Here is a 21,718-nt window from a genome sequence, read left to right on the forward strand (position 1 = left end):
TTCATTGCTTGCTTGTTGTTTTGTTGTAAGTGCCTTGACCAAGTAAGCCCAGGGTTTCGAACTGGCGACCTCAGAGTCCCAGGTCAATGCTCTATCCACTGCACCACCACAAGCCAGACCTCCAGTGTATTTTTGTGGAATAGTTTGCAATGTGATAAAAGTACAATACAGCTAGTGCTCGACTTATGACCACGATTGGTTCCGACAGACCCCTCGTAACATGATTTGGTCGTAAGTTGAGTAGGCTATATGTACAAAGTACTGTGAAATGATGTTATAAAAATCTTTAAGTCATATTTTATCATAATTTTCTTTCATTATTGTTATATATCATAATTTTCTTTGTTCACTTTATGCCATTTGTATCATCTCTACACCATTTTGTTTCTTATTTTTACATTTGTCAGGTTTAAGTAAAACACTGCATTACCAGTACAACTGGTTTAATATTTGCAAAGACAATTTCCTCTTGGTAGACATCTTGGGAGGGGTTTGATGAAAAATATCCAAGACACAAAACACAAATTGCTGTACTGAGTCTGGGATAACAGTTGAAATGGTGCACGTGGAGATGGTAGTGCTGCTGGAAGCTGGTCTGCATGTCGTATGCCCAGCTGGGCAACGCTTGCACTGCCAGAAGCGGGGCAGTCGTGGCTAGTGATTGTGGTCATAAAGTCGAATGGTTGTAAGTTGCATAGGTTGTAAGTCGATCAATATTTGTAAAGATACAGCAAATGTGAAAAAAAGTCAACCCTATGTGAATATGTTGGTATTTTACTATGTTAGAACTTAAAACAGAAAATTTAAAACTATTAATTTGTTAAAAATAACAACACATGCGGCCCTGGCCGGTTGGCTCAGTGGTAGAGCGTCGGCCTGGCGTGCAGGAGTCCCAGGTTTGATTCCCGGCCAGGGCACACAGGAGAAGCGCCCATCTGCTTCTCCACCCCTCCCCCTCTCCTTCCTCTCTGTCTCTCTCTTCCCCTCCCGCAGCCGAGGCTCCATTGGAGCAAAGATGGCCCGGGTGCTGGGGATGGCTCTGTGGCCTCTGCCTCAGGCGCTAGAATGGCTCTGGATGCAACAGAGTGATGCCCCAGATGGGCAGAGCATCGCCCCCTGGTGGGCATGCCGGGTGGATCCCGGTCGGGCATATGCAGGAGTCTGTCTGACTGCCTCCCCATTTCCAGCTTCGGAAAAATGCAAAAAAGAAAAAAAAAATAACACATGCATGATATGTTGGCATATATAACTTATTTTCCATAAGGAATATATCTTTCAAAACAAAAATAATGAGGTGGGGAGAGAGGCATTGTTTCACAGCTTTGCAAAGCTCCCTGCGACCTGCCCTTGCAGGGAACAGCTGGGTTCTCACGTCTGCTTCTGCGGTCAATGTGCCATGAGACTTGTTGTGGTTGAAGTGTGTAAAGAAAATCTGGGCTCATACAGGTATCTAGTTAGAAAAGGGAGGAATATTTTAATATTTTGTTCAGAAAACTGTAGCATTCTGGGTCAGGGCACACAGGAGAAGGGCCCATCTGTTTCTTTACCTCTCCCCCTCTTGCTTCTCTCTCTCTTCTCTTTCCCTCCCCCAGCCAAGGCTCCATTGGAGCAGAGTTGGCCTGGTTGCTGAGGATGGCTCCATGGCCTCCGCCTCAGGCACTAAAAAATGGCTCGGGTTGCAATGGAGCAAGGGCCCTAGATGGGCATAGCATCGCCCCCTGGTGGGCATGCTGGGTGGATCCTGGTCAGGGCGCATGCAGGATTCCCTCTCTCTCTGCCTCCCCTCCTCTCACTAAATAATACACACACACACAGAAAAGAAAAAAAAAACGATGGCTGTTTGTTTTTTTTTGTATTTTTCTGAAGCTGGAAACCGGGAGGCAGTCAGACTCCCGCATGTGCCCGACCAGGATCCACCAGGCACACCCACCAGGGGGCGATGCTCTGCCCATCTGGGGTGTCGCTCTGTTGCGACCAGAGCCACTCTAGTGCCTGGGGCAGGGGCCAAGGAGCCATCCCCAGCACCCGGGCCATCTTTTGCTCCAATGGAGTCTCGGCTGCGGGAGGGGAAGAGAGAGACAGAGAGGAAGGAGAGGGGGAGGGGTGGAAAAGCAGATAGGTGCCTCTCCTGTGTGCCCTGGCCGGGAATTGAACCCGGGACTTCTACACACCAGGCCGATGCTCTACCACTTAGCCAACCGGCCAGGGCTGTTTTTTTTTTTTTTTTCTTTTTGTATTTTTCTGAAGCTAGAAACGGGGAGACAGTCAGACAGACTCCCGCATGTGCCCGACCGGGATCCACCCGGCACACCCACCAGGGGGCGATGCTCTGCCCATCTGGGGTGTCGCTCTGTTGCGACCAGAGCCACTCTAGTGCCTGGGGCAGGGGCCAAGGAGCCATCCCCAGCGCCCGGGCCATCTTTTGCTCCAATGGAGCCTCGGCTGCGGGAGGGGAAGAGAGAGACAGAGAGGAAGGAGAGGGGGAGGGGTGGAAAAGCAGATAGGTGCCTCTCCTGTGTGCCCTGGCCAGGAATTGAACCCAGGACTTCTACACACCAGGCCGATGCTCTACCACTTAGCCAACTGGCCAGGGCTGTTTTGTTTTTTTTTTTCTTTTTGTATTTTTCTGAAGCTAGAAACGGGGAGAGACAGTCAGACAGACTCCCGCATGTGCCCGACCGGGATCCACCCGGCACGCCCACCAGGGGGCGATGCTCTGACCCTCTGGGGCATCGCTCTGCTGCGACCAGAGCCACTCTAGCGCCTGGGGCAGAGGCCAAGGAGCCATCCCCAGCACCCGGGCCATCTCTGCTCCAATGGAGCCTTGGCTGCGGGAGGGGAAGAGAGAGACAGAGAGGAAGGAGAGGGGGAGGGGTGGAGAAGCAGATGGGCGCCTCTCCTGTGTGCCTTGGCTGGGAATCGAACCCGGGACTCCCGCACGCCAGGCCGACGCTCCACCACCGAGCCAACCGGCCAGGGCCACTGTTTGTTGTTTTGACACTACACCAAACCTCAACAATGTGAGTGCTGTAAGGTTGAGCGGCAATGCAGTGTCTGAAGCCATACTGATGGACTACTTCCCATGCTGTTGAATGACACTGCCTTGGTCTAGCTAGCATTGTGAATGACTCTCTCACCCACGTGTGATTATGCAACATCATGCATTAGTCATCTGAAATATATTGGTTCCGTGAGTTGCGTTGATGTTCCAAGTAGTGACTCATCCTGTAGTGTAATCGCACGTCATGTAGCCTCTTGGAAAAACACTGTGTGTTTTTGGAAAAATGAGAATTACAAAATAGTTTCTTTCATGTGGACTGCCTGAAAGGGTCTCTCAGGGCCTGCTGGGAACTGCGGACTTAGCACAGGCGTGGTAAAGAAGACAATGTGGATATGGTGAGGAATCATCTAAAAAATCCAAAAAGGGCAGGAGGGGCCCTGGCCAGTTGGCTCAGTGGTAGAGCATCTGCCTGGTGTATGGAAGTCCTGGGTTCAATTACCGGTCAGAGCACAAAGGAGAAGCGACCATCTGCTTCTCTATCCCTCCCCCTTCACTCCTCCCCCCTCTTTTCCCCTCCCACAGCCATGGCTCTATTAATTTGAGCACATTGGCCCCGGGCACTGAGGATGGAACCCTGGAACCTCCCCACTTCAGGTGCTAAAAATAGCTCAGTTGGGAGCATAGCCCCAGATGTGCAGAGCATTGCCCCTTAGTGGGCTTGCCCGGTGAATTCTGGTCGGGTGCATGCAGGAGTCTGTCTCCTTATCTCCCCTCCTCTCACTTGGAGAAGGAGAAGAAAAAAAAGAGGGGAGAAGAAGAGGGATAAAAAGAGTAAAGGACAGAAGAACAAATAGAAAAACAAATAGCAAATAATAGCTTTAAACCCAAGTACATTGATTATTTCATTAGGTATAAATGATCTAATGCCCCAAGTAAAGGCAAAGATAATCAGACTGCATAAAAATATAAGACCTGGTTCTCTGTAGTTCTACAAGAAACACACTTATTTATTTCCTTCTGTGGGGCCCTTGTCCTCACTCCGTCCGAGCCCACTTCTTGTTTCTTACTGTTGTGGTAATGTTGGGATTTGGTGAGAGCAGCTCTGAAGGGTCTGGAGTGAGACCATGAGGGCCTGCCTGGGGTGATGAAGGTGAGAATGGAAAAGAAAATATGAAACTAAAAGTCAGTTTGGGCCCTAACTGCTCATTCAGTTAAGAGCGTTGTCCCAAAACAATAAGGTTGCGGGTTCGATCCCTGGTCAGGGTACACATGGGAAGCAACCAGGGAATGCACGACTGAGTGGAATAACAAAGGCTTCCCTTCCCCCTCCCTTCTCTCGCCTTTTCTCTGTCTCTCTAAAAAAGTAAAATCAATTAAAATTAAGCTCTGGCTGGATAGCTCGGTTGGTTGGAGGGTCATCCCTGAGCTCGGAGGTTGCCAGTTCGATTCCCCGGTCAGGGCACATACAGGAGCAGCTCAATGTTTCTCTCTCTCTCTCTCTTTCTCTCTCTCTCAAAAAAAAAAAAAAAAGTCAATTAGAAGGAGTATGGTCAAGCCTTGCTAACCAAACCAATAAAATATGGAGGAAGAAAGAAAAGAAACCAAACATGCTAGAGATGATCCCACGACTTGGAAAATGAGCCACCTTAATTAAATTCTTCAAATTTGCTATCCTGATTTGCCCTGAAGACTAACCCCAGTGTGAGCTGGTGAGGAAACACACTTTAGATACAGAGACGGGAAGGTTAAAGTAAAAATGCAGAAGAAGGTTGTCGTGGTTAATTTCATGTGTCAAGATGACTGGCCACGGGGTGCCCAGATTCAACATCACTCCTGGGTGTGTCTGGCAGGTGTTTCCCGGTGAGGTCAGCATGTGAGTGGGCAGACTCAGTAGGTTAGCCCTCCCCAGCGTGGGTGTGGAGTTACACCACAGGCTCCTTTGGTCCTCAGGCTCTTTGGACTTACACCACCAGGCTTCCTGGGGCCTTCAGCTTACAGGTGGCAGCTCACGGGACAGCGTAGTCTCCCTGATCGTCATGCCAGCCAATTCCTCAACATTTCATAAACTCTCTCCCTCTCCATATAAGGACCCACTTGTTCTAGGATTGCCCTCTTGGGTTATGGGTCCTGCTTCCAAATGGGTCATTGGTTAGTTTTACATTTCCTTGGAGGGGTTCACTCTGAGGTCACAGCCCTAGGGCTTGAGTGTAAAGGTGTTCGGAGTGGGGTACAAAGGTGGTCATGCCGTCCACCCTCTAAGCAGCCTACCTGATATATGTCTGTGGTCCCTTTGGGAACCCAGAGCTATGCCTCTGACTTTACATGGGTTTCCTGCTGGCAACATACTAGGTCTTGTCCCCTTAATTCACAAAGTGTCCCGTATCTATTACGGGGAAAACACGCATCTTTAGTAAAACAGCTAAATCTTATTAACAGGAGACAGGCTGTGTGAGCAGAAAAGCCAGTCCCTTCCCGGGCTGTGTCCCATCCCTGATGCCTAGGGGGACAGGCTGAGCCCAGGAGAGTGGGCAGAGTCCTCTAGTACAAACCCCAGCTTGAAATAATTGGGAGCCCCGGCCCAAGGTGATCTGATTCCAACTGGTCAAACAAACCATCCCTGCAGCCCCTGGGCAGCTTGGCTCCACCCAGAGCCACATCACAAAACCTTATAGTCTCCCCAATGCATTCAATAAAAAGGAAAAACAAAAACAAACCGACAAAAACAAAGCCTTACTTTACGCTGCCCTTTCTCTGTGCCAGGCACTGTTCCAAGTGCTCGGTAACATCGACCTATTTACCCCTTCCAAAACCGAGGGCTGCAAATACTGTTGTTCCCCCATCCCCCCCAATAAAAGAACCAAGGCACAGATGGATAAGAGATGCTCTAGCCACAGAGCCCGGGAGCGGGGCCCACCCAGTAGGGCCAGGTGCCCTGCTCACCATGCTCCACCCGGCTGCCCCTCTCCCCCACGGGCAACGCCCTCTGCCCCTGCTCCTTCCATGTCCACCTCAGAAGGTCTCCTGACTCTGTCAGCCCATCAAGCCTCCCTCCGCAGGAGGTGACTTCAGCGTGGCTTTTGGACACAGGCTTGCTGGCAGTTCCTCCTTTTTACTCAGAAGCTCTGCCCTCCACGTGAGGGAAGCAAGGAGCAGTGTGGCTGGGTGCTCTGAGCCCCCCTCCTGGGATCCCTTCCCTGGGGGGCCGCGGAGGGCCTGCTACCTGCCTCTGCCTCGCCCTGGCCCAGTGTGGGGTAGATGAGGGGTGTGGCAGCTCGTGTGAGTGCCAGGCAGTTTGGGGACTCACCGCCCTGTGCTCATGAGGCCGTGTCTCTGTCAGAGCTCTGGGTTATCCATTCGCACTCACACAAGAACCAGCTTCCTGTTTAAAAAATGATACTTGTTATGTTTAATGGCATTAAGGACACTGACAGCTGATGTTTTCGAATGCTTGCTGCTTCTCATCCTTTACCTGCACTTTCTTCCCACCCTCTGATGACATTACGGATGGAGCAACCAGGGCACTGAGTGGAGAGGTGACTTGCCCAAGGCCGTAAAACCATAAGAGAGAAGGCCCTGGCCGGGCAGCTATGTTGGTTAGAGCATCTTCCCCATATACCAGGCTTGTGGTTGGATTTCTGGTCGGGGTGCACACAAGAATCTACCAATGAATACATAAATAAGTGGAACAACAAATCAATGTTTCTTTCCCTCTCTCTCTCTTCTTCTCTCTTTAAAACCAATAAACAAATTAACATTTTTACAAAGAAAAAAAGAAAGAATGGAAGGAAGGAAGGGAGGAGGGAGGGAGGGAGGGAGGGAGGGAGAAAGGAAAGAAGGGAGGGTAGAAGAGAGGGAGGGAGGGAGGAAGGAAGGAAGGAAGGAAGGAAGGAAGGAAGGAAGGAAGAAATGGTATGGTGTGCTCCTGAGAGAGAGAGAGAGAGAGAGCACGCTGTTCTTAGAAATCTCAATGATTCAATATAGTACTATCAACTCCAGTCACCATGCTCTACATTAGGTCTTCAGACCTTACCCATCTTATAGCTGGAAGTTTGTACCTTTTACCAACCTGCCCTTGTAGCCCCCACCGCCTAGTCCTGGAAACCGTGGTCCTATTCTCTATGAGTCTGACGTTGTTTTAGATTCCACGTATTGAGTTATAAGTGATACATACTGAGTTATAAATTCAAACTTCAGACAAATCCAATGGGGCAAATACTGTTGTTTCCATCCCCCTTTTCCCTGATAAGAGAACCAAGGTACAGATGGAGAAGAGCTAAGCTAAGACCACATGAACCTGAGTCCGTGCAGTATCTGTCTCTGTCTGGCTTGTTTCACTTAGCACAATGCCCTCAGGATCATCCATGTTGTCGCAGATGACAGGGTTTCCTTCCGTTTTAAAGCAGAATAATATTTATGCACAGATGCATGATGTCTGCATATGTACAGTCATCCCTCTGTATCCACAGGGGATTGAGTCTAGGAACTCTCGGTGGACACCAAAATCCATCCATGCTCAGGTGCCTCAGTCAGTCTTCCCCACGGACAAGGAGGGCTGATTGTGTATCTGCCATCTTCTTCACCCATGCATCTGCTGGTGGACACTTAGGCTGTTTCCATGCCTTGGCTGTTGTGAAGAATGCTGCAATGAGCAGGCAAGAGCAGATATCTCCGAGAGAAAGGTTTTGTCTCCTTCAGATACATACCCAGAAGTGGAATTGATGAGTCACATGGTAGTTCTATTTGTAGTTTCTTGAGGACCCTCCACACTGTTTTCCACAGTGGCTGCACCAATTTACATTCCCACCAATGGCGTATGAGGGTTCCCTTTCTCCCAGTCCTTGCCAGCATTTGTCCTCTCTCATCTTTCTGATGACAGCTTGAATGGGGTGTTAGATCTTTCTGTGTGTGGCTCTACAGTATATGTATTTGGGATCTTCTTTGCCTCAACATTGTGATTCATTCTTGTTGTGTGTAACTGAATTTCCTTGGTTTTCATGGCGATTTGGTACCCCACTGATGCGTATACTACACTTTACTGGTCTGGTCTACTGTTGATGGACGTCTGAGTTGTTTTCAGTTTGGGGTTATCACAGAGCTGCCAGGAACTCCCTCTAGTCTAGAGCATGTCTGGCTACTCTCAGGCTCAATAGGTAGGATGTCTTCCTAGAAGTGGGATTGCTGGGTAAAGACTATGGCTAGTTTCAACTTTAGTAACTATTTTTAGCTTTCTCTCAAAGAGGTCAGAACCATTCATATTCCCACTCTCTGTATAAGAGTTCTTATGGCTTCATATTTGATACTCCATATTGACATGAGAAGATAAGAAAATAGGTGAGTAGTTAAGACAGGAACAGTACAAAAATATAAACATGAAAAGTAAAGGCCATACTCCCAGTCCTTTTCTTCAACAGTTAAAGAGTGTCAACACTGTCTTTCCATAAATATTATAAGAAATTATTTAAATAATGTTTTTATTTATTTAACTTACTGATTTTAGAGAGAGAGAGAGAGAGTGAGGAAGACAGAGAAACATCCTTTTATTTATGCATTCACTGGTTGATTCCTTTTATTTTAATGTTTATTTTATTGATTTGAGAGAGAGGAAACAAGAGAGACAGGAACATTGATCTGTTCCTGTATGTGCTCTGACCGGGAATCGAACCCGCAACCTCTGCACTTTGAGGTGATGTTCTAACGGAGCTATCCAGCCAAGAGTTCACTGGTTGATTCTTGTATGTGCCCTGATGGTTGATCAACCCTGCAACCTTAGAGTATCGGGATGACGCTCTAACCAACTAAGCTACCCAGCCAGGGCCAATATATATATTTAAGTTTTTAAAATGACAACTTTGGATAATATTTCTAGTCCAAAGAGAGTGTGAAGATTAAATATCTGCCATTGTTAAATATATTGCTGTTGGTGAACCCCAACTGATCCAATCATTTGTGAAATATCTATTGAGCACCTATTATGGGCTAAACACCCTTCTAGGAACTTGGGATATGGCAATGAACAAAGTAGTAAAAAATTCACACCCGCATGGAATACATATTCTAGTGGGGGGAGAGACACAATAAATAGATGAATAAAATATATGTTGAATGGTATTGTGTTAAGGAGAAAAATAAGCCAGGGAGGAGGAGGAGGGGGTGGTGGGGAATTATAATTTTAGAGTAAAGAACTGAGGGTATGAGGAGTGTGCCATGTGAGTCCCCAAGGAAGAGTGGTCCCAGCATATTCCAGGACTATCAGGGAGGTCAGAGTGGTTGGAGCTCAGTGACCAAGGGGACAGTGGTAGATCAGGCCAGATGTTTGAAGGTAGGTGTGGGCAGATTCCTGAATGGCACAGGGAGAAGTGACCCCATCCTAGACTTGTACTGAGTGTGAAGTCAGCAGGATTTGCTGATGGGTTGGACGAAGGGCGTGAGACCAAAAAGGGGCGTCAAGGATGGCCACTAGCTTAGCTTGGGCTATTGGAAGGGACTATAACTCACTGCACCAGGAGGGCTGCGAGGGGAACAAGTCCTGGGGAGTATGAGGATTCGGTGAGCATGAGCTGTGGCCTAGGCGGGGGGAGCACACGTGAGTCTGGAATTTCGGGGAGAGGTCTGGGCCACAGTATGTGGCTGTCATTGAATAGATGGGATTTAAAGTCAGGAGACAGGGTCGACCTCAAACCCAAGCACTACTACCTCTTTCAAGTCCCAAGAGGAACGAGCAGAGAAGGTTCAGCAGAAAGGCCAGAAAAAACCCAAACCAAACCAAACAAAAAACCCCGAGTGTGTGCTGTCTTTGGAAGGCAAAGGATAAACATTTCAAGAAGAGAGGGATTATGTGTGCTGGATCGTGGGTGGCCAGAGGTCAAACGAGATGGCTTCTGACATGCATTATTGGATTTAGCAACTTGGAAGGAACTAGTGACCTAGAGAATTAAACAGTACAGAGGAAACCCAGGAGGGAATGGGTTCTGAAGAGAATGGGAGGGGGGAGGAAGAGGAGCGAGGGTGTATATGTCTCAACAGCCCTTTGAGAAGTTTTGCTGGAATTAAGAGGGATAGAAATGGCCCAGTAGTTTGAGAGAGTAGAACAAAACTACAGCGGGAAGGTGTGCCACTGTGTAAGGGGTCATGGAAACCCATTGGCACTAGAGTAAAAATAACTCGGGATGTTTTCTGATAAGGGGTTGGACCTCTCCATTTCAATCCTTTTTTTTTTTTTTTTTTTTGTATTTTTCTGAAGTGAGGAGTGGGGAGGCAGAGAGACAGACTTCTGCATGCGCCAACTGGGATCCACCCGGCATGCCCACTTGGACGCAATGCTCTGCCCATCTGGGGCGTTGCTCCGCTGCAATTGGAGCCATCCTCAGCGCCCGGGGCCAGCTTTGCACCAATGGAGCCTTGGCTGCAGGAGGGGAAGAGAAAGAGAGAAAAGAGAGAGGGGGTTGGGTGGAAAAGCAGATGGGCGCTTCTCCTGTGTGCCCTGACCAGAAATCGAACCCGGGACTTCCACACGCCAGGCCAACGCTCTACCACTGAGCCAACTGGCCAGGGCCTCTTTGAATAGAGGGCAACCCCACCAACAATCAGTGGTCATACACAAGTGGTTCGTTCACCCTGCAGCACCGTGCTCTCTGTACTGTGCAGAATCCAGGGCACAATAATATCTGGGCTGAGCCGGTTCGGCCCCTAGCTCCCTCGGCCGTGTCCGCCGTGGGCAGTGTAGACCGACCCACGCCCTTGCTTCCCTCCAGCCCAACCCAGGATACGGATGCTGCTGCTGCCGCTGCAGAGGTCCTGGCTGGGGCCTGATGGATCCTGGCTTTCCGCTTTGTGTATCCACGTGCTTCCCTGCAGAGCCACACAGCAGTTAGGGCCTTCACGCTCGTTTACAGGAAACCGCCTTCCATTTCCTCTTGGGACAGATGTCAGCTGGCCAGACCCCGACACGCACCCCCGCAGGCCTCTCTGCGGCGCCACGGCCGCGGGGTCTGGGCGTCCGGCCTGGCCCGCTGGGTGGGCGCGTCGTGAGGCCGCGAGCTGCCGGGCGTGAGAGGCGGGGAGGCCTAGCACACACATGCGCCGCGCGGGGACAGGCTGACCCCAAGCAGTCCCACCCTCCTGGCGCTGCTCAACAGCCGCCGAACCTTCTGGAAGCGGCGCCCCGCCGTCAGAACCGGACGCCCGAGAAGCCGGGAGAGGCGGGGTGCGTGGGGGCGGAGCCTGCTTAGAAGACTGCGTCCGACTGGCCGCCGGCGTTCAAACCACGCCTCTCAGGCGTCACGGCCCCGCCTCTCCCTCCCCCTTGCACGGATCCGCCCGGGCTCATTCATTCCGCGCGGGCCCTGCCAGACACCTGCCCTCGTTTTCAGTCACCCGCCGCCGTCAGCATGTCGGGCACCGCCGCTGAGACCCCGTCCGCCATTCAGATCTGCCGGTAAGAGGTCGCGCGGCGAGCGGCCGGGATGCCGACGCACTGCCCGGGCCGGGCCCAGCGCCACTCCGCGCTCTCGTCGCCCTGGTCCCGGGCCCATCCCTGGACCCAGCCCCATTCCCCATCCCCGCGGCCCAGTGCGCCTCGGGTGCCGCAGAGAAGCGGCGCCGCGGTCACGCAGGCCGTTTGCGCGACGATAGGCGCGGCGCGTTTTCCGGGCTGATGGAGTGCAGCCCCCGCGCCCCGCCCCGCCCCACCCCGCGGGAGCCGGCGCACGCTAGAAGCCCCAGCTCAGGTCCCTCCGTGCGCCATCATTGGGGGTCGTTCCTCGGGCGGTGGTGTAAAAACCCAGCGGATCCCCGAGATGGGGGACGCAAAGTAACCAGCTCGCTCTCTGGTCGGCGTCCGGAACCGGCGAGCCCTTTGCTGGGTGCCCGAGTGGGCGGGGGCTGCGGATAGATGTCCCTCGTAGTGCCGGACCTGTTCAGTTTTCTTGGGGGGGGGGGCGTGGGGGGAGCCAGAGCTTTCAGGAAGAACAGAAAATGCCCTTCCCCTCTTAACAGTTTACTGCTAAAAAGAGGGAATGGTCCACTGAGCTTGGAAGCATCTTACACAATAGGGGCAAACGGTTGTTCTTAGCGGACCAGCCCTGCCTTCCTCCATGGGAACCAAGGAGATGGAGGTCTCTAGAGGACAGGGGAGATCGGGAGCTGGTTCTCTTTGCCCATCGGAGGACGGAGGGCAGCCTCAAGGTTACTCTCCATTCCCTTGGGCAGAATGGGAAGTGGGTAATGCTAGTATTTGAACATGAGCTAAGTAAGAGCAAAGTCTGGCAGGGCCGCACAGGCACTGGGGCCTGCCACACGGTCTGCCCTGCTTCAGGAACCACTAAGAGTGAGAACCACTAACGGCTTCCTGTTTTTGTGTGGGATCTACAAGTTTGGACATTGGGTATCACACTAACCTTGGGTTCAACTCAAATTAGTTTCCTGTGGATATCAACATCTCCCTGGAAGATTAAGTACTGGATCAGTGGGGCTTCCTGACTGTACACCTTCTTTCTGACCTGGTCCAGGGCCTCCACTGACCTCAAGGTCAGTTTTGACTTCTAGGGAGAGGAAATCTTTGGGGCAGCCTTGCTCCATTAGCTTTGTTACTAGCTTTGTGGCTGTCTGTGCCCCACCCACTCCCAAGTACCTGGAGCAAAAATAATAAGAGTAACATATTTGGAGAGAGACAGGCCTGGAATTGGGTCTTTGGATTAGGCTCTGCCTCCAGTTGGCTAGGTGACCTTGGGGTTCATCCTTCGCAGAGGGCTTGTGTATCTTTCCTCTCACATGGTTTGTCCACTTCTCTAGGAAGGAGGCAGGGATCTCCACCACTCGGCTGTGTAGAGGAGGAAATTGAGTTCGGGAGACCCAGTGCCTTTTTAAGATCAGCCATGAGAGCTGGAGGGGCCCTGTGTTCTTTCCACTGCATTCCCCCAAAAGAGAAGGTACTGATTTCAGTCTACTCATGTAAGGCTGGGCTTTTATCTACTTCATCAAGATGATGAGTAGCAGGTCTAAACATACTGTCTTTTTTTTTTTTTTTTAAGTGAGAGGAGGGGAGATAGACACTCCTGCATGCACCCCAACTGGGATCCACCCAGAAATGTCTGTCTGGGACCAATGCTTGAATTAACCTAGCTATCCGCAGCGCCCGGGGCCGATGCTCAAATCGAGCCACTGGCTGTGGGACAGAAAGAGAGAGAGAAGGAGAGAGGGAGGGAAAGAGAAGCAACTGGTTGCTTCTCATGTATGCCCTGACTGGAGATCGAATCCAGGACTTCCACACGCCAGGTCGACGACACTCTATCCACTGACCCAACTGGCCAGGGCCCATACTGTCTTTTAAAATGGTTTCTCACTTAAAATTTACATGATGTTATTAACTGATGTTACCCCAATAAGTTTCATTTTAAAAAATAATTATAGCCTGACCAGTAGTGGCATAGTAGTTAGAGTGCCGACCTGGGACACTGAAGTCCCATGTTTGAAGCCCCAAGTTTGCTGCCTTGAGTGCAGGCTCATTTGGCTTGAGCACAGGCTCACTATCTTGAGTGCAGATTTGCTGGCTTGAGCGTGGGATCGTCAACACAATCCCATGGTTCCTGGCTTGAGCCTAAAGGTCACTGGCTTACAGCCCAAGGTTGGTGGCTTGAGCAAGGGGTCACTTGCTTTGCTGGAGGCACCCCCCAGTCAAGGCACATATGACAAAGCAATCATTGGACGACTAAAATGCTACAACTATGAGTTGATGCTTCTCATCTCTCTCTTCCTGTCTCTCTCTTCTCTTTCTCTCTACATATATATATATATATATATATATATATGTATATATATAATTATAACCCTGGTTGGGTAGCTTAGTTGGTTGGAGCATCATCATCCCAATTTGCCAAGGTTGTGGGTTCAGTCCCCAGTCAGGGCACGTGCAGGAGTCAACCTCTGAGGGCATGGATGAGTGGAACAGCAGATCAATGTCTCTCTCTGTCTTTTCTCTCCTTTCCTCTCTCTGAAAGTCAATACATAAAAAAATTTAAAAATTATTTTTAAAAATTTGGCTTCTAACACGTAATAGATTTGGGGTAGCTGTAGACCCTTTCATGTGTGCAGAAGCCTGCTCACCCACTATGCTTTCTAGGCCGCCTCTTGCTTAGTCACAATTACATGTTGTCATGGCTGTGGGATGCATGAGCAGGACACCTGGCTAAAGTGAGCCTCAGGTGCCTGGCAGGACTGCCAAAGTGGGAAGGCTGTGATGAGGGCTATGACACAAGGACTTGGCCCAGAGAAACCCCAGGGCATGGGGAGAGTAGAAACATAAGGGTGGGGAGCCCTTTAAGGACATCTGAGCTGACACTCTGTGTTGAAAGAGGAGCCTCCTGGCCCAGGACAGCCAAGCCCATGAATTTAACAAGTTTCACTGGATACCTCCAAGGAGCAAAGTGCTCTGAGGGAGGGACAGTGACCTAGAAAATTTGGTCCCTTAGTTTGTGGGTTTCACAGTTCTGCGGGGAAAGGATGCCCAACCCCCCCACCATCCTAGACAACTAAGAATGGTCACATGCTCTGTGTTTGGAAGGAGGTGTTGAAGGGATAAGGCTCCAAAGTAAGTAAGTGCAGTGGTTAGAGACAGTTTTGCAGTCCCAGGCCTGGGTGTGAATTTGCTCTCTGTCCCTTGGCCGTCTAGCACTTATGTGCTTATGGGTTGTTCTGAGTGTTCAAGAAAGTGTGTTAGGGCCTGGCAGGGTGAATGGCACACTGTAAGTAAATGGAAGCTCTTTTTGTCCAAGAAGTGGCATGCAGGCCTGGGTCTGAGTCTGAGCTCTGCCTCCTGCAGGTGTGTAGCTTCAGGCATGTTCTTTAACCTTGATGGGCCTCAGTTTTCTTGTCTGTGAATGGGAGATAATAATAGTGCCCTTCTTTTCTTTTCTTTTCTTTTTTTTAATAGTGCCCTTCTTTGGGTGGATGTGAGGATTTCAAACCTTTGGCACAGTGTCCAGCATTTATAAATGTAAGCTCACAAAGGGAACCCTTTATCTTTGGGAGCCCAAACTTTGGATGGCCAGGCCACTGGGGGTGGGGGGGCTGTCGCCTCCTCCCCTTGGTCTAGCCCTACAGCTGCAGGTTTGAGGGCAGCATTTAAAATCTCAGAAGAGCCTGACCTGTGGTGGCGCAGTGGATAAAGCGTTGACCTGGAAATGCTGAGGTTACCGGTTCGAAACCCTGGGCTTGCCTGGTCAAGGCACATATGGGAGTTGATGCTTCCAGCTCCTCCCCCCTTCTCTCTCTCTGTCTCTCTCTCTCCCTCTCTCTCTCCTCTCTAAAAATGAATAAATAAAATAAAAAAATAAAATTAAAAAAAAAAAAATCTCAGAAGAGCATTTTTCCTTTGGTTTATTTTGAATAATATTAATACTGCTCACAAACATTAGGGGATATTTTATTGCTTCATATTCATTTTGAAATATCCTCTAATGTTTGTGAGCAGTATATTTAATTAGCGAATTACCTTTTTTTGTTGGACTCAGAGTTCTAGAATGTCAGACCCAGAAAGACTTTTAAAGGCCTCCAGACAAGCTCCATCATTTGTGTTTTTTTTTTTCAGAGACAGAGAGTCAGAGAGAGGAATAGATAGGGACAGACAGACAGGAACGGAGAGAAATGAGAAGCATCAATCATTAGTTTTTCATTGCGCATTGCAACACCTTAGCTGTTCATTGATTGCTTTCTCATATGTGCTTTGACCGTGGGCCTTTAGCAGACCGAGTAACCCCTTGCTCAAGCCAGTGACCTTGGGTCCAAGCTGGTGAGCTTTTGCTCAAACCAGATGAGCCTATGCTCAAGCTGGCGACCTTGGGGTCTCGAACCTGGGTCCTCCACATCCCAGTCTGACTCTCCACTGCGCCACTGCCTGGTCAGGCCAAGCTTCATCATTTTTAAAAAATATTTATATCTTATTTATTGATTTTAGAGACAGAAATGGGAGAGAGAGAGAAAGAAGGGGGAGGAGCAGGAAGTATCAACTCGTAGTAGTTGCTTCTTATATGTGCACTGAGGGTTTTGAACCGGCGACCTCAGCATTCCAGATCAATACTTTATCCACTGCGCCACGACAGGTCAGGCAAGCACTGTCATTTTACAGTGGGGAAAATGAAACTTTCAGAGGTTAAAGACTTAACTGAGGAGTCCTTGTGGGATAGCTCAGTTGGTTAGAACTTAGACTCAAAGTGCAGAGGTTGCTGGTTTGATCCCTGGTTAGGGCACATACATGAACAAATTAATCTCTCTCTCTCTCTTTCTAATGAATAAATAAAAATTAAAAAAATAAAAATACAGACTTGGCTGAGGAGACTTTGACTGAAGGCAGCTTGTGGATTCTTCCCTGCCCAATGACCTGGTGTTCTGTTCTGGTCTTTCCAGTGCTCACCCAAGCTTAGGTTTCTGTCCTATTGTGCGGCTTAATCACGGCATCAGTGTGGACCTCAAGTAGGAGGCCCCTGAGTATTTGTCAAATAAACTTGAAGGCATGTCCTGTAACAGGTTTCTGGCAAGTGTGGGTAAAGCAGTGCGGTCCATGTCTGCACTGCCCAGTAGGGTGGCCATTAGCCATACGGAGCCACTGAGTGCTTGAAATGTGACCAGGCATGGAGAAACTGAATTCTTTTTTTCCCCCTTATCTTTTCCAAGTCAGAAGAGGGGAGATAGATTCCTGCATATGCCCTGACCAGGGTCCACCCAGCAACCCCCATATGAGGCCAATGCTCTGCCCATCTGGGGCCATGCTTGCAACCAAGCTATTTGTAGTATCTGAGATGGAGGCTCCATGGAGCCATCCTCAGCGCCTGGGGCCAATGTGCTCTAACCAATTGAGCCATGGCTACGGGAGGGGGAAGAGAGAGAGAGAGAGAGAGAGAGAGAGAAAGAGAGAAGGTGGAGGGGGAGGGGTGGAGAAGTGGATGGGCGCTTCTCATGTGTGCCCTGACCAAGAATTGAACCTGGGACATCCCTATGCCGGGCTGATGTTCTACCACTGAGCCAACTGGTCAGGGCCGAGAAACTGAATTCTTAACTATATTCATTTAATTTTACTTAAATATAAATGTAGCTATCCTCCTGTGTTTGGTGGCTCCCTTATGGGACAGTGCAGTATGTAGAAGAATTTAAAGACTAAATATCCTGGTACGTCTCTGGGGGCAAAGGTTTCCTAAGAGCTCAGGAGCTCTCTGGGGACTGCTGTCAGCTTTCAAACAGCTGGTAGAGGCGGACCTTGACCTGGCCCACAGCAGGCCACCAGAATCCGTTTATTTGTAGGTAGGTGTGTGAGGTCTGCAAGGTTACCTTTTGCTTGCTGTGCTTTAGATGCAGATCTACTAGGATTGTCTTGAGCTGAGGGACTGCTGTACCCTGAATGCCCAGGAAAGTGCCTGGCATCTAATAAATATGCCAGTAAGTATTAGTGGAACGGGCCTGAGTTTTGGTATGCTATAGGGTTGCAATGTTTTTCGCTCTGGGTCTCTGTCTTTGGATTTGAAGTAGAATGAATGAAAACATAGGCCCTGATTTACAGAAACCACATTCTTGGTTGGCAGGCTGGCACAGTCTGTAAAATGATGCCCAGTGCTGGCACCTGTGCTGCTGGGCTGTGGGGCCTGGGTGAGGTTGGTCTCTGTAGCCCGAGAGCCCGTGGTTGGGAGGCCATGTCCACGCACTGTCCAGTCTCCCTATAAGCTGGCCGGGCAGCCTGGCATCCCATCACCCTTGGCTTGGCACTGCAAGTGACCAACTTCCTGGTTTCAGTCAGGCCATAGTTTGCCTTCTCCTGGGGGCAGGGCTTCCCCAGGTGGGGCCCAGACCAGAGTGACCACATGCCATGCCTCTGTCCATTTGGCTCTTTCTTTCACTCTGAGAGGTGTCCCGGGGAGGGAGATAAATTATATGGTCGTCCTGTATGGTCACTCTGCCCTTGACCCCTGCACTACTTACATCTGAATAACTGAGCAATCTTGTTACAAATACAGATTTTTCTGCATGCAGATTATACTTCAGTAGAAAAATCAAGAAAAATGCAGATTTTAAAACATTTATGAGTTATTTGGGGAAACTTGAATAGTCCCTTGACAGTTAATGATATTAAGGGATTTGTATTATATTTTCGGTGGGATAATTGTTTTGTTGCTCTGTTTTTAAAAGGAGTTCATATCTTCTATTGGGAATGCTGAGATATTTATGGCTGCCAGTCTGTGATGTCTGGCGCAGGTGGGGGCAGACAGGAACCAGAGTTGATCCTTTGGAGCTGTTTGGTGGGGTTTGAAGACTAATTCCCTTTTTTATTTACTTTCGTAAGCCTTTGAAGTTTTCTACAATTAAAGAATAAATAACAGGCCATGGCTGGGTTGTTTAGTGGATAAAGATCATCCTGGTGCGCTGAGTTTGATCCTGGTTGCAAGTTCGATCCCCAGTCAGGCCACATATGAGAAGCAATCAATAAGTACACAGCTAACTGGAATGACTATGTGAAACAATGAGTAGATGTTTCTCTTTTTCTCTCTCCCTGCCCCTTCCCCCCTTTCTCTCTCCCTCTCTCCTCTCTCCCTCCTCTTTCAAATCAGTGGCAACGTTTTTTAAAAAAGGAATGAAAGGAAAAATGGGGTCCCGAGCCCCCACCCAGACTTCTGCCCCTGCATCTTGGTGGTGGGGGTGGCAGAACCTTTCCCGGCTCCTGCTAGAGCCTGAGAGCTACTGTGTGAAGGCAGGCCTGTGGGTGTGTCTCCTCCCTCAGCCTCCCTGCTGCCCTGGAAGATGCTGCTGGCAGCCTCCCAGCGCTCCTGACACCTGCTCCTGACCCCTGCTCCCGACACCTGCTGCCAGAACCCTCCAGCCCAGATGCCCTGGCTCCTACCGCCTACACGCCTGGGGGCCTGGCGTTTGGTGTTGTCTTAGCTTATCAAACACCAGTGTTGTGTCTGCATCCACCCTTGTGGTTTCCGGGTCCCCCCTGTGGTTCTGATGATGGCAAGATGCCCTTCCCTGATAACCATCAGGGAACTTGGAAACCTTACTCACAGGATCTGGAATTACACAGCACAGATCGAGGATGACGTAAGAGTAGGAACTTAAAGCGTAGGCAGAGGAAAAACAGGTGGCTCAAATGGTCAGTTTTCCGAAATCAGCCAAGATCTCTAAAGCAGAGGAGGCTCGATGGGGGAGGCTGCTGGCCCTTCACCTAATCCGGTGGCTGGGGGCGTGTTTACGAGACAGCAGCCATCTTTGAAGTGGACACCTACCTGGCGTTGGCAATCAAAGCCTCAGCCAGGTGTGTGCAGTACAGAAAAGGGAGGCTCCCCGCACCTCATCTGACCCAACCCATGGTGAAGCTGCCTGAGCCTGGCATTGGGCCTGGCCTTGGGGTGTGGTCACAGCTCCCCCCCCTTTCCTTCTTCCCCACAGATGGACCTTGGCCCATCTTGCTTATGAGAGAGCTGTGTTGTATGACTTGAGGCGGATCCATGGTTCTCACTAAACTTGGGCCGGGGGGGGGGGGGGGCGGGCGGGCGGCAGCGCATTCCTGGCTGCCCTCCTGTAAGGAGGGCCCTGGGGAGACTCGAGTGGAGCCGTTCAGTGTGCAGGGAGCTGGCTCAGCAGTGATGGCAGGATAAACCAGCTGGCCTGGGCTTGAGGCCTCTGCGGCTTGCTGGTGGGCAGGCAGCTGCCCAGAACTGTCTGGGACCTGGGAGCTCCCAGGGCCCTCGGCAGGGATGCTGGGTTTCTGTCTGGGCTGTTGGAAGCAAGTCTGGACACTATGTCCCTAGAAGTTAGTATGACAGGGACACTGCTGTGCTCACAGTGAGGCCGTCTCCAGCAAATTAGCCAACCTGAGGAATGTGAGAACCTCTGGTTAACATCACGTTATCAGAAGTGCAGGTGCTCTGGGACCTGAGTGGCGTTCACGGTGGGGGCAATCGGTGGGACTGAGCCCTTCTCCGCAGGGTCAGCACTAACACTGGACACCTCTATGTCAAAACTACATGGAATTGTGGGACACCAGCTGGTGGTGGAGGCTTAGAGACTTGGCCGGTGTGAGCAAAAAACAAAAACAAAATAACAGTAAAAACAGCTCACCCAGGAATGGAATTGTTGGGTAATATAGCAATTGCGTCATGATAAGAAACATCCAAACCTGTAGAGAATTTTGATAAGACTTTATTTGCGCCAAACTGATGACATATGTCAGGGAGTAAAATCTCAAATGCTCTGAGGAGTAACAGTTTTACAGTTTCTTTTATGCATTTGAAAGTAAGGAGGGACCATAGAGAAGATTACATGGTGGGGGGGGGGGCAGACAGCAAGGCAGGGATTAGATTACAGGGAGAGAACAAAATTCTGTGCTTTCTTGAGGGTTAATACCCCATGCGAGGGGTATTACTGCTGGCTTCTCAAGTATGTGAACCTGGATGCACAAGAACACCGGATAGGGTTTGCTTAAAACCCACATAGTTCAGTTGGTTAGAACATTGTCCCAATATGCCAAAATTGCGGGTTCAGTACCCACGCCGGGCACATACACAAATCAACCAATGAATACAGAAATAATTGGAACAACAAATCTATGTTTCTCTCTCTCTTTCAAATCAATCAATCAGTGAATAAAAAGGAGTTACAGCTGTAGGGCTGACTACCTACTCACTACGACCTGCCCTGTTGGAAATGTATGATCAGATCACCCTGGGAGGTTACTTTCCATAGAGCCCCATTTTTTCATCCACATCTGAGCTTCACTGAGGAAATGCCAGACTGTTTTCTCAAGTGGTTGTACTATTCCACGTTCCCACCAGCAGCCTAAGAGCATTCCAGTTTCTCCACATTCTTGCCAGTATCAACTCATAGTTGCGTCACTTTAGTTGCGCATTGATTGCTTCTCATACCTAGCTTGACTGGGGGCTTTAGCCAGCGACCCCGGGACCATGCTGATGGTCCCACTCTGAAGCTGATGACCCCATGCTCAAGCCAGTGACCTTGGGGCTTTGAAACTAGGACCTCAGTGTCCCAGGTTGACACTCTATGTACTGTGCCACCACCAGTCAGGCATCATCTGTCCTTTTTCTTTTTTTTTTAGTAAGAGAATGAGAGAGAGAAAAGAACAGAGAAAGAGGAGAGGTGAGAGAGAGAGAGTGAGGAGCATCAACTCAGTTGCTTTAGTTGTCTATTGATTGCTTCTCGAATGTGCCTTGACAGGGGTTGGGGGGCTCAAGCCGAGCCATCAACCCCTTGCTCAAGCTGGTGACCCTACACTCAAGTTGGTGAGCTTGTGCTCAAGTCCACGAGCCCATGCTCAAACTGGTGACCCCAGGGTTTCTGTCTGGAGACCTCAGTGTCCCAATTTGATGCGTTGATGCTATATCCACTGTGCCACCACCAGTCAGAGAGAGGGAGAGAGAAAGAGAGAGAGAGACTGGGGGTCAGAGACTGGGCGTATTAGGATGATGCTCTAACCAAGCACGCTATCTGTCAGGGCTTCTGTCTTTTTAGTTCCAGCCATCCTAGTGGGTGGGAAGTGGTATCTCACTGTGGTTTTGCTTTGAATTTTTCTGATGACTAATGATTCTGATTATCTATCTTTTTGTGAGCTTATGGGCCATTTCTACATCTTTGAAAAATGTCACTGAGACCCTTGACCTATTTTTCACTTGACTTATTCGTATATTTTTGAGTTGTAAAGTTCCTTCTATACAGTATACTAAA

At 49.7% G+C, this 21,718-nt stretch overlaps 1 protein-coding gene across 1 annotated transcript in view; it reads left to right on the forward strand.

The window, feature by feature from the left end:
- Positions 1-11,287: 11,287 nt before the first annotated feature.
- Positions 11,288-21,718, forward strand: part of ACOT7 (acyl-CoA thioesterase 7) — an 87,814-nt gene continuing 77,383 nt past the window's right edge. The window contains exon 1 of the mRNA XM_066265184.1: positions 11,288-11,435. Within this exon, the coding sequence (XP_066121281.1) occupies positions 11,389-11,435 (47 nt within the window). The 5' untranslated portion in view covers positions 11,288-11,388. The remainder of the gene's footprint in view (positions 11,436-21,718) is intronic.

Source organism: Saccopteryx bilineata, chromosome 3, assembly GCF_036850765.1.
Source record: "Saccopteryx bilineata isolate mSacBil1 chromosome 3, mSacBil1_pri_phased_curated, whole genome shotgun sequence".
Lineage (NCBI taxonomy): Eukaryota > Metazoa > Chordata > Mammalia > Chiroptera > Emballonuridae > Saccopteryx > Saccopteryx bilineata.